This window comes from Gopherus evgoodei, chromosome 2, assembly GCF_007399415.2.
Source record: "Gopherus evgoodei ecotype Sinaloan lineage chromosome 2, rGopEvg1_v1.p, whole genome shotgun sequence".
NCBI lineage: Eukaryota > Metazoa > Chordata > Testudines > Testudinidae > Gopherus > Gopherus evgoodei.
In genome coordinates, this window is record NC_044323.1 from 67176015 (window position 1) to 67189558 (window position 13544).

The window sequence follows — 13544 nt, forward strand, 5'->3', positions numbered from 1 at the left end:
ACTTAAACCACCACTCCTGTAAACCACAGAGCACTTGTGAGTGCTTATAATAAAATAAAAGTAGATTTAAGAAAGAATAAAGATTTAGCTAGAAACAAGAGAGAGTAGTGGAAAGAAATGGTTACAATACAAAACAAAATCATAAAATTTGTACGAGGGCCGACACTTATCAATAGTCACCTCTCCAATATAATAAAATAGGTTAATCCCTCACCAACACCACCACCAAAGTTCAGTTTGTTGTCAAGCTGGCCAGTGTCACAAGTACAAGGATCCAAATGTTCATGAAAGTACCCTCGCTTTACCGGGGGTTCTTCAATGAATGGATACGGAGTGCTTCTCCCTCCTCTGTGTTATTCTGAAAACCTTTCTGTTTCTCTTCAAATAGGTTGAGCTCTTGTATTGTTGTAAAGTTTCATTTCTACCTTTAAGAGGTCTTGATCCTTTGTCATTGCATCTGATGGCCTCCCATTCAAAGTCTTAGTATTGCACAAGGCTAAACAATTGTGCCTTGAATTGTGTCAGTAGAATTGCCATACTGAATCAGACCTGTGATCCTTCTAGTGCAGCGACCTGTCTCTTAAAGTGGCCAGCCCCACCTAACTCTTGTAGATGACGGAGGGAGAAGTAAAGTGCAGAGGGCTTGATGTGTGCGTGTTACGATATGTAGGAAATTTTCAGTCTGGCTTACAGACAGAAGAGGGTGATGAACAAGGAATTGCTTTTGATTAAACATGTCAGTGTTAGAATATATTGAAAAAACAAAGCAAAATATATTTAGGTTGAAGAGGATGTGTGTGATGCAGAGACCCCTTGGCAAAGCGTCCCCTGTTTTTTGTAGACATCTCTCACTTCAAACCTGACAAACTCACTGTATTAAACCTAAAACTTACAAACTATCCTAAAGAGCAGCATGTAATGTATCCATAGAAAGCTTGTAACTTGCTAAGATTCATAATCATTGTGAGGTGTGTGTGTAGTAGTTGACGAGTAATGTATTTATTTTTAAAGTGTGCTTTCTGGATTTGGAATAGAAGTTAGACACCAGGAGATAATGTGTCTCAGTAATGGCAATGGAGAGTTGTCACCAAGCTCTGTTTGGCATCAGTGCTGGGGGAACACAGAGGGGTGCCCTCTCCTCCTTCCAGGCTGTGGGGTGGGGGTGGCTCCAGGGGCTCTTCACCTCCCTTCTGCCCCTACCCAGGCTGAGTGCCTGCAGAGAGGGAGAAGAGGGAGTGAAGGGGCAGAGGCACTGTCCCATCCCTGCTGCTCTCAGGAAGTGATGGGAGGAGGCAGCAAGGCTCTTTAGTTCTCTCATCCCATCCTGTGAGGATGGCTCCAGGTTGCTACAGGGGGTGGAGAGGAAGAGAGATCTGCCTATATCTGCTCTAATTAGTTATTCTGCCCCACAAGGTGGGCAAGTGGGCCAGGCAGCCAATCAGAGGGCTCAGATTGGCTAGAGCCAGGGTAGTCAATTTGTTTTTTTGTCAAGGTCCAAATTTCTCGGCGAAGCTATAGTCAAGGTCCAGATACCAAAGAAAATAATAATAAACAATAGTACTGTTAATAATAAGTAAATTAAAAATACTGGGGTCTGTTCAAAAGCATCTGGCAGCCCAGATTTGGCTTGCTGTCTGCCTACTGATGACCCCTGGGCTAGAGGTTCTCATTTGATCCTGAGACTGGCTCCAACCCCAGCCAAAATCACGTCACTCACCAAAACCTTCAAGAGTTGGCAACACTGCAAGTCTGGGAAAGGGGATGAAGAACCCAAAAAGAGCAAAGAAGAGGCTGTGAAGGGGAAGGCTGGTCTGGGGGTAAAGGATGAACTGATGGGGTTGTGAACTGGATGGACTGAAGTGATGGGGGGTAGATTTAAGGGAAGGCTTGAACTGATGCGGGGGGCAAGCTGAACTGATGGTGGGCTGAACTGAAGGGGGCGGGGGCAGAATTAATTGCTAGGCAGGAACAGGAAGATAAGTAGGTGAGAGTTCCTTCAACAGGGAGCCAAAATAACCTTACTCAACAAGTCTGGGGAGTGGGCAGCACTAATTGTCTCACACAGACAGGAGATGGGCAGGGGGGTTTCAATAATCAAAAGACAAAACAAACCACAATTTTGTTTAAACCCTCATGATTTTACTCTCAAGGTTGGCCATACTGCGACAGCTGGGAGCAAGTGGCTGCAGGGTCACTCATATTCGTTAAATAGTATCACAGAAATGTAGGACTGGAAGAGATCTCAAAAGGCTGTCTGGTCTGATCCTTTGCCCTGAGGCAGCAGCAAGTATTATCTAGACCATCTCTGGCCAGCAGGCTCCTAGTTTTAGCTACTTTCTGAACTGCTCCCACCTAGGAGTTTATGTCTCTTGATTGGTGGAGCTGAGGGGACACTGTAGGTTGCATCTCTCCAGTTAGACTCCTTCAGGACTAACCATAGAGACCCACCCAGGAGGACTCTAACCACAGAGATGTAGCCTATACCATTGATCCCCAAAGCACCCAGCACCACAGACTTGGAGCTAGCACTTGGACAACACTGGGTAGTGTTTTAGCCATCTCTCAAGCCTGCAAGCAAGTCAGGGAACAGCAGCCATAACGAGTATACAGCAAACCCAGCCAGGAAGCAGCAGGCATGAGCAGCCAGAGCTGGACCCAGCTAGGGGCTGCAGCCCATCCAGAGCATTCCCCCAACTGACTGCTGGAAAAGCCAGAACTTCCATCCATCCAGGGAAAGTGGTATATAGCACAGCGAGCAACTCAACCAGAGCTCCAGACTGTCCTGAAAAAGACAAGGAGCAGCAGCTTAGGAATTTGCCAGAGTTACCTGCACACCAACCCAAGAAGATACCAGAGCCATCCAGGAACATAGCAATTTGTATGCTCCAAATGCTCAAATCATGCTGCAGCTTTGTTAGTCCTAAGTACTGGTAATCAGGATATTTTCTGTCATTTAAGTAAGGCAATATATATTCATCAAACATGCATTTTAGGGGATTCAGTTATTTGCATAAATTCTCCAGATTTCTGAACTTTCAGCTTTAACAGGCATGGTCATAAGTAGCAGCAGTGATCTGTCTGAGGGAAAGTCCCAAAAGCACTATGTTCTTCTTGTAGTTATTCCTAGCCTGAGGTGCTTGTGCTCACATGATTAGAAACTCTTGTCATAGCCCAATTCCGTCTATTCAAAATATAGGAACAAAAGCAGGACCACTGCCATATCACCACAGTGGATCAACCAGAGGCTCACCATCCCAAAGAGGATGGTAAAGAGGAGTTCAAGAGAAACGTCACATTTGTTTTTAAATAAACGCATAGTACATTTTAAAATAAATATAGACTGGGGTAGGCAACCTATGGCACATGTGCCGAAGGCGGCACGCGAGCTGATTTTCAGTGGCACTCATACTGCCTGGGTTCTGGCCACTGGTCCGGGGGCCTCTGCCTTTTAATTTAATTTTAAACGAAGCTTCTTAAACATTTTAAAAACCTTATTTACTTTACATACAATCGTTTAGTTATATATTATAGACTTATAGAAAGAGACCTTTCTAAAAGCATTAACATGTATTACTGGCAGGCAAAAGCTTAAATTAGAGTGAATAAATGAAGACTCGGCACATCACTTCTGAAAAGTTGCCAACCCCTGATATAGACTATAGCATGTATGTAGTCAAAGTATTGTAAAATACTACAGACCCATATTGACCTGGCCCCTGAGATGGGCAGTTTCACACTCTTTGATTGTGCTCATTTCAGTCATACCCTATGATATCTATCTTTCTAACTATATCACCCTTTTCCTCTCTCACATCTAACAGCCTCTTTAAAAAAGAAAATCACTCATAACTCATCACAAGTTTTTCCTTTCCTTTAACAGAAGCCAAGAACATATTACATTTTTCTATGTGAAGTATGCTATTAAATAATAGCTTGTAAACTAATTAAAGCAAATGAAATTGTGAGAACACACTGACACTGTAAAAGTAAATTACCCAATTCATTAATAATTTCATTTCAAGTGACCTTAACTGTATTAATTGTAATATTAAGCAAATTATATTGAAATGGATTAATACATTGTTCTAGTCTATCCTTGGAGGATAAACTTCCCCATGAAAGGGGAACAGCGCCTACTGCATTCTTCAAAACGTGCATTAAAAAATTAGATAATGCTATAAACTATGTTACAGATAATTACTGCAACTCTGAAATAAAGCTACTCCAAGTTTTACCACTTCACTGCAATTTAATCATCAAGAACTTGGAAAAGAACAAAATAATTTGCTAGGTACAGTACATAGTGAAATGGAGAAAATCAGATTCTGAAATGCTGCCTCCAACCATCTCTCCTCATCTCCAGGGTTCAAGACTTTTCTAGAAAAGGGTAGAGGTTCATAAACCTGAATTTTCCCTAGCAAAGTGCAACCACATTTCAAATACTCCATGCACGAAACAATAAGTAGTTGGAATGTTACTTGATGTAAAAAGTATGAATGAGAAGTCATTGTGCTAAAAAGTTCATTTTTAAGTTCATACAAAGAATCAGACTTTAGAAGTAACTTAGATACCTGATCCTTGGGTTAGAGGGCTTGAAATTCATTTCAACTCTGCTGAAAGGGGGAAACACGCTAATAAATGAACAGGTCCAGAATCCATATTGTGGCTCCCTATTTAAATTCTTCTGTCCAGAAAGTGTAGTACTGACAACCATGATGAATCTCAGGTACACAAATAATCCAATTCCTAAAAATACAGTATGGGAACAAGAATGCACCGCAGAAACAGGATGCAAAGAAGGCAGCTGTGCATGTTGAGAGAGAGAAAATACAGGAGTCAGTGGAGGTCTGACACTGGATGACAGTGAGAAGTTCAGGGATTGGCAAAAATCCAACTGTCAGGATAGGTTTATGATTCTATATATGGAGGAAGAATCTATATTTAAATGCACAAATATATTTTATTTTGTTTCCATTTTTAGTTAAAATATACATTGCATGCAGATTTTCATGTTAACAGGAGATTATTATTTATCTATGAAAACTGCTCAAGTAGAAAGTGTGATTTCCTCTTGAAGGACAGATTTAAGCATTCATGTGCTTGGACTCTTGAAATGATGCATTCTGTTCATTCTTTGAAAAGAAATACTTTGCCTCATGACTGTGTTCAGGTTACCCATAAGAAGGAGCTGATTCCAAATCTGCAACTCATTTGCACAGGTCTTAAGGAAAATTTTACTTTTGTTTCAATTTCCCTATCAGTAAAATGGGGATACTTACCTCACAGCGCTGTTTTAAGAATTGTTTGTGTAGTGCCTTTAAAATATAAAGCTACATATAAGCAAGTATTTTTACACAGAAGATTTCTACAGATCCTAAGTATCAGTAATATAATTAAAGATTTCACAACTCATTTAAAAATCAAAACGTCTTTCCTGTTATTGATCAATTAGTGGCCTGAATACGGCTGTCTTGATTTGGATAATTGCAAACAAACACACACTCATGAGATTTCACTCTGATTCAAAATCCCAATTTCCTTAACCACACAAAAATTGAATGGATAACTTTTTTTCTCAAAATAATCACCCCTTTAATTTTAGTCAAAGGCTCTAAAAAAAATTCAGGAAAATCAAAGACAAATGTGGCAATCCTACAACTCTATATTTTATATCTATAATAAAGATACATGCTCCCCAAATTTAGTATTTCCTGTAGCTTGCCAAGTCAGACTAGTTTCTGACATTAATGAGATCTATTTTCACAATGCTTATACTTACTAATGATCTGCCTTATTTTCTTTAACTCATCTCTATAAAGACCTTTACCATTTAGTCTCCAAGATAATACTCTAAACATCTATCACCGCTTCAAAACAATAACACATAGGGCCTGATATTTCACAATATTCTACAAGTCATCTCTAAGCAATATGCTGTATCTCTTGTGAATTTCTATACTGCTTGACAAAATTGCCTGGAAAAATTCTTTAGTGATTTTTTATTATCCTCTAAATAGCGTAACCAAAACAATGTATATTGGGTACATCTTCAACTATAACAGGGAAACATGTTTATCTTAAAATATAGGGATGTGGACAGTATTTTAGCAAAATATTAAGATAGCAATTCAAAAGATAAATTCAAATCCCAGCATAGACAAATGGTACATTAGTAGTACAACATATTACCATGTGAGAGAAATGGGTTCATGAGTGACACTTTGATGCTCACATATGAGGCCAGCATATGATCGTAGGGATACTCTTCCCAATGAATGACTAAATTTATTTCAGTAGAAGGGACCATTATGATCACTTAGCCTGACTTGTTGTATTACACATACCTAGGGCCCTACCAAAGTCTCTGATCAACAGATGGATCCATCCCAATGGTTAGAATACTCATTTAGGAATCCGTGATTGCCTCCTTACACTGAATTTCTGAGGCGGATTGGATGGGCAAGGAAAATTACATGCTTTGATATACAAGCCCTCTCCCACAGCAATCCAAAAATATACTTTATTTAAAATTAAATGATAAAACGTAGAAGATTGATCTTGCTTACATATGGCACCAAATTAAAATGCAATATGTGTTTCACAGTAAAAAAAAAAAAGCTATGAAAATGAAATGGATGCATTATATAAAATATTTACATATATAGAATGTGAAAAAAAACTGTACTATGGTTGGTAACCCCTTATGATTTTGGGGGAACCATGTATTTACATATCCTTATCTTCCCGTGTGTGTGTTGTGTATATATTTTTAACAGTTGACAGCTGTTTTAGAGCATACAGAGATGCCAAGCTGAATGAGGGCCTTGATTACTTCAAGATGAGCTATCTGAAGTTTCTATTCATTTTAAGTGTTGTTAGTGGGAAGAGTCATTAGTCACTTCCTTGTCTCATAGAACATCAGCATACATTTACATTGTTAATGAACATTTGGGGTAAATGAATTAATGGCACTTTTAAACATCAATTCAATATTAATAACTTTGTATGTCATAGAAATGTTAAGGTTGGGATGAAAACTAAAAGCCTGTTCATTCAAGGTAACTAATCACTCTTGGGCACAATAAAGGGTAAAATTAATTTAAAATGTTTTTGTAACAGGGTTAAAATCTTGACTTGTCTTGAAACGGAGCTGAGAGAGACGTGTAGGTTTTTTTTTAAACTAAACAAGAAACTTGCAATTTTTTATCAGTGTTGGCTACACACTAACCCAGGGGTAGGCAACCTACGGCACGTGTGCCGAAGGCGGCACACAAGCTGATTTTCAGCGGCACTCACGCTGCCCAGGTCCTGGTCACCGGACCGGGGGGCTCTGCATTTTAATTTAATTTTAAATGAAGCTTCTTAAACATTTTGAAAACCTTATTTACTTTACATACAACAATTGTTTAGTGATATATTATAGACTTATAGAAAGAGACCTTCTAAAAACATTAAAATGTATTAACGGCACACACAACCTTAAATTAGAGTGAATAAATGAAGACTCGGCACACCACTTCTGAAAGGTTGCCGACCCCTCCACTAACCTAAAGTACATAACAAATATTTCATTTGGAAAACATGTAAAACTTCAGAATTTTATAAATCTTTATTCCTAGGCTTCTGAAAATTTGTACTAAGAATGCATTTGCTTTATCAAACTAAGATGGCTATTAACCTTTTAGATGTGAAGCGTAAAAGCGTAGTGACATTCACTTGAAAAAACTACCACCTTTATAGAATGGGTTCCACCAAGATGTCCATTCTACTTTTCCTCACATTGAAAAAAGCTTTATAAAGCAGTAAAAACTTAGTGCTGTGATTTTAGCTTTTTACAAAATAATTGATATCTGAATTGAAAATTGAAATGTTGCTCTCTTTAATACATTTTATTATATTGCAGACTTACACAGAGGCACACAGAAAACACATGACTAAGCCATTTCAATTCTAATTTAAAATGAATTTTTTATCTTGCATTCCTGGTACATGCGTTCAATGACTGGAAAATTAGAGGTAGTTAAGGTGTCATTGTGTATAACTGAGTACTTGAAGAATGTTTTCATGACAAGGATGAGGTTTCAAGTATCTTGTTAAGCTTATCGTTTCCTTCTAACCAACCATGTTGTCATTACTAGCAAATAAGTAGAAAGGACAAGTAACACAGACAAGCACTTGCATTATGCAAGCAGTTTCTTCTCACTGTTCATTTGGGTAGTCTGAATACTGCCTTGTGTTAATTTACCTTGAGTTACACAGTAATTTCCATTTTAATTCCACCTGTTCTACTTTAGGTTTTTATTTAAGGAAACCAGGAGAGAGAAGTGTTATGATTCAAAGGAATAAAAAAAGAAAACAGTCTTTTTTCATCAGCATAACCTCACTCAAAATAAAATGCTAAATTTTATCAAAGAAAAAAATCAACAGTGTAGAACAGCCAAAAGAGCCCATCTTTGAAAAAAGTTGTAACAAAGGCCATGTTTCATTTCAATATTTTTATGCTGAAATCACTGTTTGGTTTATGATTAAAAAAGGATGACAGCGCATTAAACATTTGGCTAATGTTTCTATCTGTAATTGAAAGTTGACTTTCCATGGTTTTCATTAGTATCAGAGTGCTGTACATATACTCTGTGAAATGTTCTTAAAGTTGCCCTGCTCAACTTCATTGACAGAATTAAACAAATTATGACAGGCATAGCAATCATGAGACTCTTACGTAAGGTTTCTAAGTACAAAGTAAAAAGTATAGAAATATTAAACTCACCTTCTTCGGGCTTGTTCAAGTAACCCTGCAAGGGATCAATGCCTATTTCTTGCTCTTCTGTTTGCAACGGGTGACTGGTTTCAGATATGGAATGATACATATTGGCAATTTCCACTAAAGAGCGATTATCTGGGAAGGGAAAACAGAGACACAACTAATATGTAAGCGTTTCTTTCATTACTTTACAATAACAAAAAGGCAGCAGAAAGCTTAATGCTGTAAATGCTTAGAACGCTTTCCTGATTTCTAGCATGTTACCATTATATGTCTGGTAAGCATATTAAAGAAAATTATGTTAAAGAAAATTAATTCCAAATCACTTAACTTCTGCTCAGGTGTTTCTGAGACATCCTTAATTTGTATTATTATTATTATTTGTATTACAGTAGCACCTAGAAGTCATGGGCCAGGATTCCACTGTTCGAGGTGCTGTATAATCAGAACAGTAAGATGGTCTCTGCCCCAAAGAGATTACCATCTAAGAATAAGACACACTGGACACAGACAGATGGGGAAGTACAAGGAAACAAGGACATAGTATTGGTCAGCAATATAGGCAGTAGTCTCAGCACACTAGCAACCTTATCATTGCCAAGTTTCTCATTGGCATCACAGAAAAGGAAAGAGAGCTTTAAGGAGCATTAATGAGGTAGTCTATGAATGCTAACAGGGAACTGCTCCCAAGTGTGATGAGTAGCATGGAAGTACAAAGGTGGTTGTTTGACGATTTAACAAGTGTGTGATGGAGGCACTATGGGCTGGCTGGAGGAGACAGTAGCCATACTGTTAATGAATGAGACATGATAGGTAGAGTGGGAATACGACACAAAGAGCTTTAAAAGCAAAGAAAATAGTTTATGTCTGCTACTAGAGCAGATTTCTCAAATGCAGCCATCAGGAGCTTTTCTTGAGGCCACAGCCTCCTGAGCTGTGATTGGGGTGGGGCTGTGGCAAAGCAGTGGCTTCTCCCATGGGGCTGCCTGCCTAACCCCTCTGGAGCTACAAATACTGTAGGAGCAGGTGACCAGGATGGTGTGGCTCAGGCTTCAGCCCTGGAGTGACAGGTGGCAGGCTCTGGCCACGTGCTCTGTGCCCCAGTGGCAGGGTTTTGGGCTCCATCCCTGGACTCATCCCACCATCATCTCGACCTCTGCTGCCTCCTTCAGATCCCCATTGTCCCTGGTCCCCCTGCCTCCTTACCCTCCTCCTCATCCAGGGCTTAATTTGTACCCCAGCATGCCACGGCTGATTAAGTCTGCTGTGAAGAATGATATTAACAAATATACAACAATCACTTTTCACAGTAGCAGATTTCCTAACTAGCAATATATACATAAAAAAATTAAAACATGCAAAGTACCTTATTTTTGTTTCTATTCTGTTTAGGTCCAGTAAAGAATAGAGGCATTATATTTATTTTTGAGTCTGCAAAATAAACCTACATAAATAAATTACAATGATCTGGACATGTATATGTGCATATTTATTTGTTTTTCCTAAAGTTAATTAAGTATTTTAAGAAAAATTGCTAGCATGGCCACCAGCAAGAGTTGGTGGCTGCACTCTGAGGCCACCAAAAAATATGTCATGAGAACCCCTGTACTAGAGAATCGGAAGCCAATGAAGGAATGCAACGAGAGGGTTTACACTGTCACAACAGCAGGTTAGGAAAATTATCTTCACAGCAGCATTCTCAAGAGAAATGAGAAAAGCAAGATGACATTTTGGGTCTTTATTAAACATTTCAACCTTTACATCTTGAAAGATATGTAGGTAGCTTACCACAGAAAAGAAATGTATGATTTTCCCAAGCTAAGTAATTACCTTATCTAAGGGTGCCATCCCTTCAGAGATTATAGAATGCTCACTACCACCACCTAAGGTCGTCATTCTTTGCCATTTTTACCAAGCTTACTGACTTTCTAAGCCCATCAGGAAAATTTCTATCTAAAAGACCAGGAGAGGAGCAGGAAGAATATTTTACAATAAATAAAAACATAAATATATAGAGAACTATCAATACCAAAGAGTAAATACGCACAAAATTCAATCACCTCACAATCACTTTTCTTTCTGCTCACATGAAGTATGGTGCTAATCACATGGTGTACACCTACAGTTTGCTGGCAACTCCTGATTCAAAATGGGCCTTGGATCTTTGAGATTTCCCCAGTTTTATATATCTTTTCTATGTCTTGCTTCTCCTAATGTTGTATTAAACAAAGAAACAAAGGGATTCTCTGGATAGAGAGGTATAGCTAAAAATCATGAACAGACTAGATGCTCAATATATTTATACTTCTACATACTAACTCAAAACAAGCATGTTACATAGACTGATACATGAGTGTGAGGCCACTTTAGGTTTTTCCAATGCAATTTTGCTACATAACTTCATGCTAATCAACAGAATATTTGTAGAATTTTTAACCACAGTAAAAATGATTCAAGCTTTACCTGAATTCTTAGGCATCAGAACAGAACAAAGACGGAGAGTTGTTTATGACCAAGTGGTCTGAGAGGAGCTGGAAAAGGGCGGGAGAGAAATAGAGATAAATGGATAAAAAGCTGGAAAGAATTAAAACTATGAAACTATCCAGAAAATATCCACAGAGAGATTATTTTTAGGACTGTTTCCACTTGCTGGAGTTTTTTAGCTTCTGCCTTGGTTTTCTCTGATATGCTATTGACCTTCAAGTTTCTTCTTTACTAAATTCACAAGCTTATTTAGAATTTTATTGCCAGAACTTAACTTCTTGCTGTTATGGCCCCTCTGACATTGCTTCACAATTTGTGCAATTACACTGAATGCCTTTCAAATTGAGAATCAGATTCAAAAATCATTTCGCTGGTCTTTACAATTTCAACAATATTCACATAGTTAATTCATAGGATTTGTTTCAGATTTCTAGACTTGCTATTTGTTTAACACGCACAACGTGCTTGGAGCTCTACCTACAAAACAAGGCTTTTGCTCCAATGCATTTGTTGTATTTTATATTCTCCCCCGCCCCTCGATCCCTTATCCCTTCCTTCCTTTAGCACTTCCCAACAATCATGCCTTCGCACCCCTAATCTATGTTTGGTGGCATAATTTACTATACACAGACTACTTAGGCACTTTTAAATAGCTGAAGAGACATTCTTTTGACTCCTATACTTACAATTGATCACACTGTTTATTTGTATTTGGTTACTGATACGTGGGATTAGTGCTGCAATATTATAATTAGTCTGCCCATTCTTTGTATTCCAAGCAATTTTCTTGATAGTTTTATACTTTAATTCTTTCCAGTTCTTCCAAAAATAAGCAAACAAAACTATTAAGATTACCCATGGGATCTTGCGTTGAGAAAGATTAATTCTTTACAGATTTGTTTTTGATTTGTAATGGCCCATAACATATTGTTCATATTAAATAAGATGTAATTTAACAGCATTTTCATTGTGAAACATTATAAGGTTTAGAAAAATCATTTGAAAGAATTTACAGGCTACCGAATGACATGACTCAGGGTTTTCTATCCAGTTAATTCTACTGTCACTGCTTGGACCAAAAGTGGGTCTAGGATTTCCTCTTGCCTCAAGTTATTTGTAAAACTTGAAAGGAACATGGCTTTCAGCTTCAGCAGCATTTCTACAGGGCTAGGATCCTTTTATTCTTCAATTTCAAATGGAAATTTAGAAGGCACATTATAGTTTCAGTATACCTCAACTGAAGTATACCTCAACGTTCACTATACCAAATTATTGACGTTAATTCACTTCACTCCATCATGTGCATAAATAATTGTATTGTAATACATAGATAATAAGACACATTCAAAGGAGCTGCGTGTGGATAATATATAAATATTGATCAGTTATTAACTGCCTTTTGATTTAAAAAAATCCTCAAAAATTTAACATTTAAGAAGTTTCCTTGAAATTTCATCAGTAAAAATTAGTGCAATCTATTCTTACCAAGATGTGAGATAAAAAGCAAAGGCAGGAGTATTTTCTCTTCTTAGCATCTGAACATGTGAGTTATTCAAACCACAAATAGGAATGTTTAAAATAGTAAAATTTAATCAAATTATTTTTGTAAGTCTGAAATATATATAATCAGATAGGAATACTAGGAAGTGTAAAGTACAGGATATATAAAGAGAATTAGGTGTAGCCCAGTGTATCCACCTTATACAATGCCCATTAAGGCAGAAATGGAGTTTTCCTAAAAAAATAAGGTTGGAGGGAGGGAAGCAGACAAACTGCAGGAATGAGGGAGGGCATAAGGACAGGATGGAGAAAAGAAGGAAAAGAGCCAAGGCAATACCAGATCAGAACAGGACTATCAGATAGCACATAAAATGACTTTCAGTACATCTTGGCATGTCTCAGGGTACATTTACCTTATAACTGGAGATCAGATTGAAACTCACATAGGCATACCCACTCTAGCTTTAATCTACATAGTACGGCTAAAAGACACAGTGGCACGGACCCCAGCACAGGCTAGTAATGTGAGAATGTACCCAGAGTTCCAGGTGGGCTTGTACAGCCCACACCAAGGTCTGTGCCATTACACAGACATATCCTTGAGGAAAGTCTGTTTGGCTGGGTGGAAAGGGATTTTATCTGGACAACCCACACCAATCTAAAAGGTAACCTACAAAATTAATCAAGTTCTGTAAACATTCACTATGTGTTGAAGGCCCATAAAACACAGGCAAACTACATTATCCTCATAATTACTGAAAGAAAAATAAAGCATATTTTCAGGGAAAAAGGATGTTAA

At 38.0% G+C, this 13544-nt stretch overlaps 1 protein-coding gene across 4 annotated transcripts in view; it reads right to left on the reverse strand.

Moving 5' to 3' along the window:
• TBC1D5 (TBC1 domain family member 5) overlaps positions 1 to 13544 on the reverse strand; it is a 518872-nt gene that overhangs the window by 307221 nt on the left and 198107 nt on the right. For all 4 annotated transcript variants that reach the window (XM_030550915.1, XM_030550913.1, XM_030550914.1 and 1 more), the window contains one exon: positions 8768 to 8896. In XM_030550915.1, the coding sequence (XP_030406775.1) occupies positions 8768 to 8867 (100 nt within the window). In that variant the 5' untranslated portion in view covers positions 8868 to 8896. The remainder of the gene's footprint in view (positions 1 to 8767; positions 8897 to 13544) is intronic.